General features: G+C 43.5%; 1 protein-coding gene across 1 annotated transcript in view; it reads right to left on the bottom strand.

Moving 5' to 3' along the window:
- The window catches only part of LOC115409692 (CUB and sushi domain-containing protein 1-like), a 231,056-nt gene that overhangs the window by 8,623 nt on the left and 206,514 nt on the right, over nt 1-15,919 (bottom strand). Inside the window, exons 52-64 of the mRNA XM_030120960.1 lie at nt 15,672-15,866; nt 15,212-15,385; nt 14,934-15,107; nt 14,294-14,467; nt 11,092-11,280; nt 9,997-10,170; nt 9,119-9,301; nt 5,920-6,096; nt 3,895-4,074; nt 3,627-3,800; nt 3,349-3,522; nt 768-841; nt 194-305 (exon numbers count right to left, since the gene is read on the bottom strand). Of these exons, the coding sequence (XP_029976820.1) occupies nt 194-305; nt 768-841; nt 3,349-3,522; nt 3,627-3,800; nt 3,895-4,074; nt 5,920-6,096; nt 9,119-9,301; nt 9,997-10,170; nt 11,092-11,280; nt 14,294-14,467; nt 14,934-15,107; nt 15,212-15,385; nt 15,672-15,866 (2,154 nt within the window). The remainder of the gene's footprint in view (nt 1-193; nt 306-767; nt 842-3,348; nt 3,523-3,626; nt 3,801-3,894; nt 4,075-5,919; nt 6,097-9,118; nt 9,302-9,996; nt 10,171-11,091; nt 11,281-14,293; nt 14,468-14,933; nt 15,108-15,211; nt 15,386-15,671; nt 15,867-15,919) is intronic.

The following is a 15,919-nucleotide window of genomic DNA, read 5'->3' as shown; positions in this document are numbered from 1 at the left end:
CTGGAAAGAAAAATGTAAAATATGAACATACAGATGGCAGATTCGCTGTAAACTAAATCAGAGCTGATAAAAAGAGAGATATAGAGATTATAATATATAGGGGATGATAAATGATTATCATGCTTTGAGTAAAGAAAACTTTCAGCAGAGATAACATCGCCCACAGCAGAATAGAGGTGAACCATGTTCTTACCAATGCACTCAGGTTGAAATCCACTCCAGGTGAGGTTGGGCAGACATGTGCGGGAAATAGAGCCCTGCAGTAAGTAGCCCTTTCTGCAGCTGAAGAACACAGTGCTGCTGATCTGTGAGACGACACAAAGCGAGGAGGATTTTACGTCGACATCGGATATTGTTGTATTTAATGTGTGACAAGAAAGGAAAGCATGTTTCCCGAGATTGTAAACTTTCCACATTTTCATGAAGCCTAAGCTGAGCATTTGGATAAACCATGTGGATTCCTTTCATTAACCTCTGAACAGAATGCAAGAAAGGAGTCCAGACAGAAAAACATCAATCTTTTTTATGATATCAAAGACACAACTGTTTTGTGCTGCGCTGATTATTTTTTTGTTATAACATTGATACTACAGTCGTCTTTGATTTAACCTTGCAGTTCACTCTGGCAAAATAAAGAACGGTAATAAAAACAGAAAACACATTGCGCTTTGTGAGTAAATAAAAAGAAAAAAAAAAGTCTTCGGGAATATAATTTGATTTTTGTTCAATGTATGAATTCAATTTCCTGTGAGAACACGTTTCCTCACCTGGTAACCTTGACTGTTGTTCTGATTTCCAAAGAGTGGAGTGCCGGGGTCTCCACAGGCAGTGTGACTGGGGTCTGAAACAGAGGCGTGCACAACAATCACTTCTAAATAATCCCACTTTAAAGCAGATCTCTATAAATATGCACTGTGCAGAGCTTGGATACAAATCCATCCCACTTCAACATCGGGTGGGTCTTACGACAAAACATACCGAAAGACAGAAAGATAAATGAGTCCTGGGACGGATAATGAGGGCCACACAAAAAGCTGAGTCAGGGATTTCTTGGTTCAAAAATACTGAGATGTCCACAATCAATGGAAACACTGTGAAAAGTTATTTGAAATGCAAAATACCAACAGTTTGTTTATCTTGGACAAAGGAACCTTAAAAAAAAAAAAAGAAAAAAGTTGGTGATCATTCAGAAGCAGGGGGTTGAAATAAGGGGCTGCATAGCCTTGTAAAAGAATGGAATAAAAAAGAATAGAAAGACTTAATTCCCAGTGGGAAATTATTTTACAGCATTGCTCAACACAGGATGGAAAACAGAAGAAATAGAGAAGAAAGACAGAATAATATCAATATAGACAAGAATAAGATATGAATGAACATATGGATGGATGATGTTTATCATTAGTTAAAGACTTCTGCATGTTTTATCCACATGTGATTCATGGAAATCAGACATTACATGCCAGACATTGTTTTTCACACATCTAGGGAAAAGAAAATGTTAAATGTTGAGCCATTGTTTCTAAATTAACAGGCGCCAACAATAATGCAAACATGAATATGTGAAACATACAAACACCAAACAATGGCTTCATTCAACCATTGATGTGTTTTACTGCTTTCCACATATTGACGACCTTGCAGGTCTTATCACTTCCCGTGTCCTGTTAATCCGTGGGCAGCTGTTTTACAGGAATGTGCAACAATGATTGTTTTTTCTCCCTTTCAACAGATACAATCTAATAAATGTCCAGATTATCTATATATGTGGGACTCACCTAAAGAGGTCACTACTGACAAAGACATTTTGCCTCCCAAAATTTATTTAACCTCCAAAATGAATGAATGAATGAACGCTTTTGGTTATAAATTTCAAAAGAAAAGCTTCGGGCAGGTGATTTAAGAGGATTTTAATACGTTTTAATTGAAACGATTTTTAGTTGTTTAACATCAAATAAACAAAGATTAAAAAAAATAGCTCAAGATTCGGGGCTACCTCTCTGACCCCGGAGCAGAGCATCACAGACCCAAACTTCAGACATCAACTCTTTTGTCACATATCGTAAGTTTGTAGTGACCTTTCTGATCACAGAAAGTTGGCTAATGAAATAAAACTTGAATGAAAACAAGTTTCTGACAGTCACCTTGGAGTGTACGGGCTGAAAAACGAGCCACAAGGGGCCAGTCTTCACTGTAAATTCAGAGGCAAGCCAGTGCAAACACAAGTAAGGAAGAAGCAAAGTCAGCAGCTGCTCCAAAACAATAAATACACTTCATATTTTTAATTGATTGAATCGTAGGAAATTGTATGAGTTCTTAGCCTTTCCTTCACGCCGGGCATTCCGGCCTCTGAAGCGTGGTTACACAAAGTGGCTGATAAATGATGCATAGGTCGTGGAGTCGCTGGTGACTTTGGCTATAATGAATGAATGTTTACACTAAATGTTACTGGGTCAAAGGTTTACAGTTGCGCATATTTCATGGCACTTCAAATATCAAAGCCAACCTGGGGGCTGGCAAAATGTGCCTCGATTTATTATCAGCGTGTTTGTGACCGCAGAGCTCGACTTCCCTGAGTGCCTTTAACTGCAGCATATGCATTTATATCTAGTGCTTCAAATGACATTACTCTTCTTCGCTTAGGTATGCTTAAAAGATGTTTATGGCAGCAGGACACAGTTTTATTTTTCATGGCATGTGTCCAGGCCAATAGTATGATGTTTGGTGAAGGGGGGGGCGGGGGGGGACGGAGCTTTATGCCAGCTCTGCTGAGCGGCTAGTTGCACATGATGGTGGTGTTTTTACACTGTTTTTATAAATCAAATATGGCAAAAAACATTAAACAAAGGGAATTGTTGGTATTGAAAATCAGAGCTTGTTTATTACTTTGCAAAATGGGGCTTTGGTGCTGAATCTCATTTAACTGAAGCAGTACCTACAGTCCTGCAATTTGCTTAATTGATAAGTCAAAAAAAAAAAATCAATGTAGCTTGTTAGCAAGGTCAAATCATTCTCTATGTTTTATTTGAAAGCTGCAAATGGTCATCAAAAAACATAAAAAAGTCTCAACAAATGAAAGCTCCACTTAAAGCTTTGGTTACTGCATGATATAAAAATACTGATAAGAAGAAATAAGGCTTGTGATGTGAAGTGATTATGAATTTATGGCCTCACAACCGCTTTATTACACCAATCTACACTGCATGCGATACATCTATCCATCAATCGTCTTTACATGTCCTGAGCTGGACTGTATCCCTGCCAGCAGAGTGGGGGCACGGTGAACAGGTCACCACTTCACTGCACTACACACTGTTACTACCACAAGAGAAGGAGCGACGGCAGCCCTACCTATGCATGAGGGCTGCGTGCCGCTCCAGGTGCCGTCGTACTGACAGTATCGCCTCGGTGAGCCAACCAGGACGAGAGGCGGGTAGCAGGAGAAGGAGACTGAGGAGAGGTACGTGAAGCCTCGGTCCTCCCTCCTGCCCTGAGAGGGCATTCCCGGATCTCCACAGAACACCGCTGCAATGAGCAGGAAACTCTTTAATGTGCGTTTTCTCGAGAGGAAGAATCATTTCAAAGACACGGCATTCAGATGCCAGGAGTCTTGGCGTCTTGTCACTCACGGAAACACTGCGGCTTCTCTCCACTCCAGTTGCCGTTGCCCTGACATGTCAAGACCGTGGGCAGGGACAGCTGGTAGCCTTGGTTGCATGAGTAGCTAATACTCGAGCCCCAGGTGAAATCTGTACCGACGACCTGTCCATTAGGGATGTTGGGCGGTGGACCACAAACGATCGCTGCAATGAAACGAAGAGGAGAATTTCGATACTTCCAGTATGGCGTGAGGAGATATGTGGATCTATGGCTCCAGACTATGCCACGCAAATATACCTTTACAGAGAGGCTTGGTGCCGTTCCAGGTGCGGTCCTTGGTGCAGATGAGCGAGGACGCCCGGTCGGCGTCCATGGTGAAACCCGGAGAGCACTGGAAACTGACGGTGTGATTGTACGTGAAGTCGTTTCCAAACCTCACCCCATTTGCGGGCACCCCCGGATCGCCGCAGTTAATTACTGCAAAAATTGAAGGGGAACAGGCGGATTAGAAAATGACAAAAGTTGAAAATTTATGCTGGGAGGTGTCAAATACAATTTAATTCAGGAGCCACACACAACAATTTCATCTAGAGTGAGCCGGACTGGTGAAATAGTGCCGTAATAACCTTTAAATTTACCCTCTAGAGTGTTTCCTTGTTGTGGCGCAGACTATGAGTCTTGAAAAAGTCGATGTTTGCCAAATCAGAACAATTAGGTCCAATAATTACCTTATTGCACCAATTGTAATGATGCAAAATTCAGTGAAGTATCCAAAAAAAACATCGATAACTGTTGAATTTTACGGACTCAGTCTGGCAGCATGGTTAAAACTGTCATGCTTTTGCTCGGGTCTTATGCTCGACACCCCTGCTTTATGCTACGTCGTGTGGCTGTGTGATAGCTCACTGAGCCCAGAGACACTCTTAGGAAGAAAGATAAACATGTAAAAACCTATTTAGAGGTGGAACATTAGAGTTAATGTACTGTTATATGCACTTGACCCAAGCAGTTCACCTCACAAACAACTACCTTAAAAAAAAACATCAACAAAGTTTATGCGTCGTCATGGCTAATTAGTGCTTTGGAAATTTATGGACAACCTGTTTCAGAGAATCTATGTATACAGTGAATATGTTTAAACCTACTTACTATGCAAATTGAAAACGATGATCGTATGAGTCAGCGGTTTTTTTATATGAAAAAGTGTCCTTGTACTTTGATAGTTTCCTGTAAAGAGCTTTGAGAATGCAGAGACACTAAATCTTGTGATGAGTATTCCACTACAGTCGCTCCCCAAAGCTGCGAAATGAACCGCGCTTCTCCTTGATTGTACTTTCAACATCCTGCAGGGAAAACGGTGCGATCGAGGAACAACGGGGAAGAATTCCGCCGTGTGACTCGGCAGCAGCTCAAATCGACTGAAAATGTCTCAAAGGAAAATCCAGGCCCCATGACCACCTGTGTTAAGTTGCTTTGGGACAAGGAGATATTGTTAAACATGGACATCAGGCATGTTTCAGCAAAGAATTGGTGCAAGCTGAAAAAAGAGTACAGTCTCTATGAGCCATAGTGTGACTCAACTTGACTGGAAAAAGCACTTAGATTTCCCACCGGCCCGGTGAGATCATGCAATGTGAAACAGTTATCTGTGACTGTTGGTGCCGATACCTGCGGGGTGCGGATACACCGAGATAATTTCGCTCCTCGTACAGCAATATTCTTGCATTGTCACTGGCAAACACCTGTTCCCCTCCTCATATGTGAGGTATGAGATCCCCGACTGCTGCTCAAACACCTCACACAGAACTTTTTTTTTCAGCTCAATAGAAAACGATTCAGTCAGTGGGACCCTGTTTCACACGCATCTCTTCCCCGCTGAAGACATTGTGCTAAAACGCTCCGACATGTACCCTTTCACTCCTATGGATTACAGAGTTCTGAAATCTATAATGGTGCTGCTTAGGGTTTTATCCTCTCCATTCAGAAGGGGCTGGTTCCTCCGGTGACCTCTATTTGCTCGGGTCTCCTGGCTCTGTACAGTAGCTGGGTGTCTTTTGTGAGACATGATGATAAAGGGCTGCCAGTCAGGCTTGTGCTCTTTGAATGGACCATGAATCAAACCCATTTCTTCTCACTGAGCCAAGGAGCAACACCAACGATTCGTGACTAAAGCGGTTGCCCTTACAAACATAAATTCATGTTCTCTTGCTCTGATTGTAGCATGCAAGACCCTCCATATAATGGTCAACAGTCTCTTTCTGAATGTGACAGTCTAGAGGGATTGGACACGTACATGAAAAGAGAAAAAGAAGAATACATTACCTGAGCACTCGGGCATGTTGCCGGTCCAGGTGCCGTTCACGGTGCAGTGTCGGGTGAGCAGTCCAGTGGAGTAGTAACCCTCCCTGCAGGAGTAAGTGATGGATCTGGAGAAGGTAAGGCCGTCGTGAATGAGGATCTGGGCATTTCTTGGAGTTCCTGGATTCCCACAGGATATTACTGAAAAGAAAGAGGACACAGATCAGGGGACAGTCTCTAACCGCGTCAATTCAAACATGAACAGAGGCTGAGTTTCATTGTACAGAGGAAAACGTGGTTATTGGCATGGTGGCAGCATTAGATGACTGTGACTCAGTTGGTAGAGTGGCTGTCTCTCAGTCGGAGGGTCGCAAGTAGGATTCCCTATCTGCCCTTGTTCACATGCAGAAGTATCCTTCAGTAAGACACCGAACCTCAGATTTCACCCAGCGGATGGATTGAGTGCCTTGCAAGGCAGTCGCCTCCAATGGTGTGTGTGAATGGGTGAAGATGATCTTTGGGGATTGCTCAAACAGTTGGAAAAGTGCTACATGAGTGAAATTCATTCACCATCTTTTTCCAGATCAAAACTCAGTGCCACCCTGTCATCTAATCCAAACTTTTTGTCCACCCTAATATATAAAAAATTAAAACATCTGATTCTACAATATGGATACATAAAACTTTTGTTTGGAGACCATGAGAAAGTTTTAAAGTGATATAACTGTCTTCATAATAAACATTTTCTCTTCATCATTTTTACAAAATCATGCTTTTTTTTATATTCCTGAAACTTCTTCCTTATTCACTTGAGTATTCTTAAAGTGACTTATATGAATAAAACATCACGTAATTCTATTTTATGTCTTGTTTTTCCCTTAGATCTGCTTGAGTGTGAGTTCTTCTTAACTTTCCTTTGTTTTCAATCCAACCATGCACCCTACTGCCGCTCTCATGCTCCCCTGCATCCCTCTTCACATGTGACTCCACTTTGATGGACACGTCCCTTTCCCTCAGAACATCCCCGCGTCTCAGTTGGGCCGCCAGCGATGGTTCTGTTCATTACCGTCTCCAGCTTGCCCTGGGCCTGTGCGGCACCCCATGGGCATCGCCCTCCCGTAATGACCAGATGTGGCCTGGCCCTTGAAGTCTGTGCCAACTGAGAACAGGTGGGCAACCTCAGCTTGTGGGCATACCACACACACACACACACACACACACACACACACACACACACACACAGCGGAGAGAGACACCGTGTGAGGCTGGAGGAGGTGGAGGTGGGTGGTGGTGTGAGGAGAGGGGCTTGTGTGAGTGGGTGGGTGGAGGGGGTGCTGGGAGTGCATGTGAAATCAGCCTGGGAGACAGAAATAACACTGGAGAACAGGATTACTGGAGAAAAGGGACTCACTGATATGGAAAATAAGACACAAGGAAATAGGCTGAGGATACTCTATGAGCCTGAAAACCCAAATGTAGTGATGGTTTTGCTAATTGTGACAAGCAAAAAAAAAAAAAAAAAATGTAATAAAATATAGCTAAAAAAACTAAATAGACAAAAAATTAACACATTGCTCACACAAAATAATATTCCTGACAGTAAAAGCTTCGATGATATCCTCATATCAAAATCTCAATAAAAGTGTTTTTCTCTTTTGGAAGGAGAGCCGTACTTCACGCTGTGGAAATCCTTTATCCTGTCTGAGCAATAACGATTAATAATGTTGACCTGAATCGATCAGTCTTGAACAAAACTCACTTTTAGAGAATGTGTGGGATTTATTATTTTTTGTTTTATCTTTTTTTTTTATTCTCGGTGTCTGCAGTACAGTGGATGTAATATCAAACATTTTAAGAAAGTGCACAAGGTTGCTCAATTGAAAAAAAAATCTTCTAAGTGGACGTTGTTCTGCATTCTTTCATTTAAAGTCAGAGACAGGCACGTAGTTTTTCAATCAGTGATCATTTCAAAAGCATTAAATGTGATTTCTATTAGAGGAAAAACTTAAAATATGGTGCTTGGTGTGGTTATCAAGTGACGTGAGTCAGCTGTTCTCAAAGTAAAGGGAGTAACAACAAAATGTAAATGAGTGCAGCACTCAGGTTCAAAATATGTAACTTCGCCTTTGATTTTTCCATCCATTCAGTCACAATTCAATTGTTGATGAGCTACAAAATTGATACAAATAGGTACAAAGCATTTCAGTCGACTTTTTTGCTTTCAAACTTCTACAAAAAAAAGCAGCTGAGGAAGGCCTGAATGAGCTCATCAACCAGTGAAGAAAAGTGTATTCAGTGCCATTCATAAAACATGGGACGGCACCGGAGAAGATCGAACCTCATCAACTTGATGAATAATAGCCAATCAGGTGTCATTATTTGCGGCTATTGTCAGATTATATTTAGCTGTTACAGAGAGGATTACACTCCATGTTTAGCATTATATCTTGAAGTAATTCTGACAAAAAAAAGAACAAAATAAAAAGTTGCTTGTAGGAAAGAAGTTCTCTCTGACTCAATATAACATGATCCAAGCTTTGCTTGAGATCAAAAAAGAAAGACTATAACATGGTGGCCTATTATTACAAATTAATTGAGTGTTTTCAAAAAAAAGAAAAAGTAAACTGCTGTGAGTACCCTTTGCTTTCAACCTGGCAGCGATGTCCAAATCCAGAAACCCAGCTGTTCTGGCTCCCCAGCCAGGAGAATTATGTAATCCCTGGACCATCGTCTGGGTGTGCTGCGGGATCTCCAGTTGGACATGCCCAGAATATTCCCACAGTACAGTGGAGAAAACATCGTGATCAGACTGGTGAACAACCTTAATGGGAGCGTCTCGTCTAATTCCAGCTCTGCGATGCTATCCGCTCAACGAAAATCTCCCAGCCGCTGGTGAGATTCCGGACCTTAAAAAGCTTAGATAGAGTTAGTGCTGAGCTTCTATTTCTGCAGAACTTTGGGGATGCCACGCCAATCCGTCTATTGATCTTGTCTTGCTCTCACCTCACAAAACCGTAACATTTTTATGTCTTAATGCTTCGAGAAGGGGGAGCCTTGGGATTTACTTTAAAACAGTTGCCAGCAGTATCTCCAGTAATAGTTTGTGAAGTACTCGACTTCGCCGAAGATGTTCATGACCCAAATCGAAGCTGTGAACGTAGCTTGATGCAGACGCCACATCAACCCTTCCACGGTTTCTGAGAGGGTGAATGAGGACAATTACCATGACACTCAGGCTGTGTGCCCAGCCAGGTCCCGTTAGCCAGGCACGTTCTCTCCGGTGAACCTTTGAGCACATAGCCAGGCTCGCAGCTGAAACGGACAACGCTGCCCACGGTGAACTCTTCTCCGAGGCGGATACCGTGCACGGGAACGCCCGGATCTCCACACAGCCCTGCAGAGTCCCCTGGAATAGGAAACAAAGATAACATACATACAGTATGTGTACAAATCCAGTACTGAAGGGCAGCACTCGTGCGTCTTGCTTTAAAAGGCAGTCGTCAACAACGCTTTAACAGCACATGGCTAAGAATGTCGGTAAAATCTATATAAACGGGTTGTTTACTGCCTGTTGTGAGAACACGCGCAATCCAGGAGATATATATGAATGTCATGAATTATGACATTAAAATGTCAGAGTGCGGCTTTATTGTCGCATCGTTTGTGTGTCTGGGGGTTTATGCATCTCTGTTTGGGCGCTCGCACATGACTCCAGTTTGTCCTTAAGGATATCACTGTTGCTAGAGGAGGGGGAGTAAAGGGAGTGATGCCTTTATAGTGCTTCATAACCCAGCGGAGGTACGGCCAGCGATGGTCCTCAGTCTAATATGGGCAAATTAAAACAGTTTCATGGAGGACACACTATTCGCCCTTGAGGTTTGTGGGGCTACTAGGAAACTATCTTTGTTCCACTTACTTTGCTCCTCATCTGTTACCTGCGGCCCTTCATTTTGGTTCACTCACAGATCAATCCCATCATGAATATAGATCCAAGTATTGTTAGTATCCAGCCCCCTATTGTTCCTGCTGATTTTCTGTTTCTGAAAATACTGTGCAGCCCCCGTCTGAGTAATCAGACCATCTGAGTGTAGCTTTCCATACCGGAGCAGTGTGGCGGTGAGCCGCTCCATTGCCCGTCCAGCTGACACATTCTCGTCGTGTTCCCGATGATGCTGCGCTGGCCGATGCAGCTGTAGCGGATGACGGAGCCGACTGTTCGACGGTCGCCGGAAATCTGGGCGTAGGGAGGCATGCTGGGGCGGTCACACAGCACCACTGTACAGAGCAGACAAATCACAGAACGAAAAATGATTGATGAGGGCGAAAACTGGAGAACAGGTGTATATATATATATGTGTATGTGTGGGGTTTTTTTTTTCACTTTTTTAATAAATATTGATGATTGGATGCCTATATGTGCTTGTTTTTGTGCTTGGGGTAGGGGCGGCAAACACACTTTAGTTCAGGGGTCACATACAGAAAATGTTTACCTTCAGTAGGCCCAACTGGTAAAATAGTGCCATCATAATATTTACATTTAAAACTTTAATTCTTTCTTTGTCGTGGGACAGATTAAAATGTTTATATTTTGGTAAGATCAAACAATTACTGTGAAAAATTACTACAATCTCAACATAAAGGTACCTCCTGGTGCAAAATGCAGTCAAATGTATAAAGTTCTCCTATAACTGTCGCATTGGTCATGTATTTACAAACTTCCCCTGCTGGAAAGGCTTTCTAGCAACATCACTGATATTTCATGTCAGGTCTCAATGTCGTGTTTGATTGCTATTCTTAAAAAAATCTGTGTTAAAAAAAAGTATGTTCTTTTTTCAATTTTTGCAATTTCATGATTTGGCAGACCAGACAGGAACAATTTGAGGGCCAGTTTTGGCCCACATGCCTTATTTTGGACACCATTGTGTTGGAGTGTCCTTGGGAAACACTGAAGCCACAGTTGAACCGAGTATGCAAATGCGCTGGCCGATCTCATAACAAAACTGTTGATTTATCATTTCACGCGTACCAAAAACAAAGATTATCTGTTTTTCTTTCTCTAAAAAATTGCCAGCGGGGTTTAGGAAAATTACAGTGGATATTTTTCACACTTATTTGAGATTTTCCTAAATGAAGAAGCAATTTAACTGTAAAAACGAGTGGGTTTTGTTTGTTTGAGGTGTATTGTGAACTACTCACAGAGGCATTTCGGTAAGGAGCGGTCCCAGGTGCCATCTCCCTGACAGGAGATGGAGCTGGTGCCCAGCAGGTAGTACCCCGGGCTGCAGCGGTAAGACACGGTGGTCTGGAAGCTGTAGCGGTGTGGACCGCTGGGCAGCACCTGCCTGATGCTGTTGTCTACATGGCCCGGCTCCGTGCAGTTCACAACTGGAGAAAAGCAGAGATTAATATCAAAAACCATCATTTCCATAGGTGACGCTTATTTTTTTGGGGGGAATTTCACAAACAAATGCAAAGCCCCTAGAACTAATGATGAATAAAAGAAGATGTCATTGCTTTGAATCTGATCTGAGTGCCTCAGAGAAGATGCCCATTTCACAAGCAGCCTTGACTCTCGCTGTAGCGCCATCCATTACTCTCCTCATCCTCCAGTTAAACCTATCCAGCCTCTATTCATCCACCCCGATCCAAATGAAGTAGGAGGCAGGCTCCGGAAATAAACATTTGCTTCATTAGAGGAGCAGTCTCCTGCTGGCCGTCCTGGTGCAGAGACGGTGATGGATGGAGAGCTCTCAGGAGACGAGGCGCCACGTCAGTTTAGCACCAGATGGAGGGGGTTAGGGAAGAGGGAAATGAGGAATGGGCGAGGAGCGAGGGATGGCAGTGAGGAACAAGGCCCTGACGGCGGAGAATATATTAGAAATCATAAAAGAATGTCAGCCAAAGATGGCTGCTCACATCAATCCATCTTTTATGTCAGACGCCACGCACAAAACAAAACCTTACATCGCCTCGACAAAGTCGGCACAGTGAGCAGCAGTTGCTGCCTGGCCCGTGCTGGCCACCAGGACCAACTGTGTACGATGATGCCAAAGTTCTAATAGCTTCTAAAACCGAGTCTGGGAGAGCCCACGCAGCCATTATGCCCCAGTTCGCCTTGCCAGTCTCGCCCCCATGAGTGCTCCTTTGCCAGCCCATTGTATGCTAATGTGCCTAAAAGCTTGCTCATTTTCATGCTCCTGAGTCGGCCAGCATGGTTAAATCACCCCCCCAAATACCTATTATGATATATTCCTTCCAGTGGAGCGCTGACCTGTGGTGCCATCATTTACAACTTGCCGCATAATAACACTACAAAGCGCATTTGAAGCAGCGGAGCTCCTTCACTGTGAGACTTCCCAAGCCTGGAATTCAGTTCTGAGCAAATGTGCTCGGGCGACACGGGCTCCAAAAAGTGATCCCGAGCAGTCCTCGAAAATGACTGACCTCCTGGTAAAATTCTAGTGTGTGGCCCGGTGGGCACAAAGAGGGAGGAAGTGAAAGGATGAAAGTAAAAGAAGAATAAAAAAAAAAGTGAAAGAGGAAGAAGGGCTGAGGTAATTCATCTCCGCGCCACTCAAGAGCGGGGACACTGGTCGCCCTCGTCGCAGTCTCTCTTTGGCATCCCGCCAAGCAAAAAGCCCTCTAAGTGGTGTGTCACAAGGTGTTTTTTTCCCCCCACCTCTTTTTTGCCTTTTATTGCTGAAAGACACATAAACACAAGACTAATCTAAAGGAGGCGGCGTTGCTACGACTTAAATTGGTGATTACGAGGGTGAAAAAGGCCGGCTGCACCGGAGGTGCTGCCATGCTTTCTGCATTATTGATGGCACCGACGGATTTCTCACGGCTAAAATCTAGACTTTGGAAATCATTACCTCTGTCTGACTGACTCCTGCACTGCCCTCACCTCTTTCCCTGCCCTCAGCATGCATCCCTCACCTGACTGCCGAGGTGGTAATTTCTAAGTTTAGCTGAGAATACATAGAGCTGGATAAATCAAACCAAATCAAATCGCAAAGCAGTGTTTACGCTCAAAGAGGAAGTACACACACGAGTAAGACGGCAGTGCACGCTTCACTAAATATTCCTCAATTGCTGTAATTAAAGTTCTAAATCTGATTGACAAAAAGACCTCTAAGCTACTTATGTCGCCACATCAACACTGAGGATAATGGCCATCAAAACAGACGCCCACGTGTACCCACATGCGGCGGAGCGCTCTCAGCGTTCGCACCGCACGCGTCCCGGAGTCAGCATCTGCATCGAAACAAGGCCAATGCTAATGCGGTGTCACTACTAGTGCGGAGAGATTTAAGTTGTGTGTCAAGAAGAAAATCCCGCCTGCTTATGCATGCAGCAGCCAAATGTAGCTTCCACTTACTTACTTTCTTTTTTATAACAGAAAAAAAAAAATCCTGGGAGAGCAGAAACCTCACCCTATCCCTTCAGACATGTATAAAAAAAAAAAAAAAAGAAAAAAAAAAAGCCAAATCCTTTCTCTCCTCATTTAAAACAATCTCTTAAGTCACTCAGTCACTGGTTCTGTCACTGGCTTGTCGCGTTCAGGACCCGACCTTGCAGGCAGTCCCTTTCTGTGCCTGTCACCGAGCCTTCAGTCGGCTGAAGACAGATGCAAGCAGCCAAGTTTGGGCTGCCTGTCACAAAAATAATGCCAAATTAAAAAAAAAGAAAAAAAAAAAAACCCTCCTCCCCGAGTTCATTCAAAACAGACCGGGGTGCTTCTTATTCCGAGCCAAAGCCAAGACACGGGTCTCCAAAGGCTGCCGCCTTTCATACACGCTCAAGGAAGGTGTGATTATATTTTAGCTGTCTCTGCGTGGTTATGAACTGCTTCCACTGACAGACAGGTGAGCCTCAGGGTAGCGCAGGGGTATCTAGGCTAAGAAGAAATATCACATGTAAATATTATCGAGAACCTCCGTGGACCGTGCGGTTGAAACCGTGGTAATTAAATAATCCAGGCTTCTCCTCGGTTTTTCATTTCAATCTTCCCCTAATGTGAGTCAGTTAAACTCTTCGCGCACTTCGGGTGTCCCTGAGCCTCATCTCCACTCTGTCTGTGATTGGGGTCATCTACGGTCACAGAAGAGATGACCTTGTACAATACAGCAGGTAATTTAATACCCCGAGACAGAAAAAAAAAAAAAAATGAAAAAAAAAAAAAAAGAGTATGACCTACATCAGCGACAGTGAGAGTGATCATATGCACAGCTTGTTCACACAGCATGACATGAAAAAAAATACTCTATGCTAGACATCATTTAAACAATGTTTTTGTGATACTTATTGACAAAAAAATAAACAGCAGAAGTATTTATCTGCATTTACTCATTAATCTGAAGGAATAAACCCTTTTCAGAGTGCAATTCAAACTTACTTTTACACCTGGGCAGGGCGTTGCTCCACTGCCCGTTCGCCTGGCATGCGGACTTCACAGCTCCTTGCAGCACATATCCAGTGTTGCAGACAAAGCGAACGACGTCATTCAGGTTGAACTGGGTTCCTTGCGTCACACCAAAAGTGGGGTTTCCAGGGTGACCACACGTGATGGCTGCAGGAATATCAAAAGCAAAGGGGAAGTGACAGTGACTCTTTTGTTTGAGCTGTTCCACAGATTCTAAAGATATGAAATCCCACGAGCATCTGAGTCATTTAGGGCACAATAAGAAAAGGAAGCAAAAAAGCAGACAGAACTATAACTGAGACGCTCCGTAATGATCCACGCCGCGAAGCCAGGGGCCTCACTGCAGCAACACTGGCTGCATATCTCTTTTCATCTTGGAAAATGAGTTGTATTATAGAGGAACAGTGCGACTTATTTTGAAATAATAGTCCTATCTTTGATAGTAACTAGATAGAACTTATGCAAGATGATTGGCACCGTTGAAAGTCATTGGAGCAACACAATGGGAATGAGATGAGGCATTTTTAGCTTTGTTAGTTACTCACAAAATAAAAGTCTAAAACGTACTTCGGATTGTCTGAGCACTTCATGGCTGTTCTAAGCGAGCACTTACGGACACAGACAGGGGTTCGTCCCGACCAGCGGTGATCCTGCTCACAGATCCGTACTGAAACGCCGATCAGACGAAATCCTGGATTACACTGGTACACAACACTGCCTCGATAGTTGTAATTCTCCCCAATAATCTGGCCATTAACTATCGGCTCGGGTGTGCCGCAATGGCCACCTGTTGGAAAAATGAAGTACAAAAAAAAAAAAAAAAAAAGTCATGATTGTTTAATTATTAACGTGTCGGAGTTGAATTTCACTTTTTGGGTTTAACTCTCTCACCAAGACACTGGACCTGCGTTCCACTCCAAAGCCCGTTGGACATACACTCCCGTACCCTGGAGCCCACTAAAGTATATCCTGTGTTACAGGAGAAAATGGCCGTGGCGCCGTACACCGTCAGTGTTCCAATCTTGTTGCCGTTTGGCGGAGTCCCAAGGTCCCCGCAGGAGATGACTGAAATGAGGAAACAATATAATATATTACAATCCCATATGGTTCACTGTATAATGAAGAATGCTGATTCCCTTACTTTGGGAAATGCTTTTTGTTTGGCTTTTATTCAATTTGTTTTGGCAAAATGAGCCGAGCCTGTTTAGATCTGTTCTTTTCTTAATGAAACAGTGGAACCTTGAAAACCGTTCATTTTTTTCAAATTCGTTTTGTCGAGCAGAGATTTCCATCTGTCTCAGCACAAATAAGGACGTAATGGACCTAAAAAACAATAACTGCTCACGCTTACTTTCACAGGCGGGGCGGGGATTTGGATAGTTCCACGTGCTGTTGGCCTGACAGCGGATCACTCTTTGTCCCCTGTAGTAATATCCTGGGTCACATATGAGCATCATTATTGCATCATATTGGTTTTGAGTCCCGTAGATGAGTCTCCATCTCCCGTGCTCCACTGCGGAGTGGCTGATGTCTGGGCAGGTGACGGCTACAGAAATCACAGAAATAGAATCCTCCCGTTTTTGATCCGTCTGCGATTGC

This window comes from Salarias fasciatus, chromosome 22 (assembly GCF_902148845.1).
Source record: "Salarias fasciatus chromosome 22, fSalaFa1.1, whole genome shotgun sequence".
NCBI lineage: Eukaryota > Metazoa > Chordata > Actinopteri > Blenniiformes > Blenniidae > Salarias > Salarias fasciatus.
This window is presented reverse-complemented; position numbering and strand designations above follow the sequence as displayed.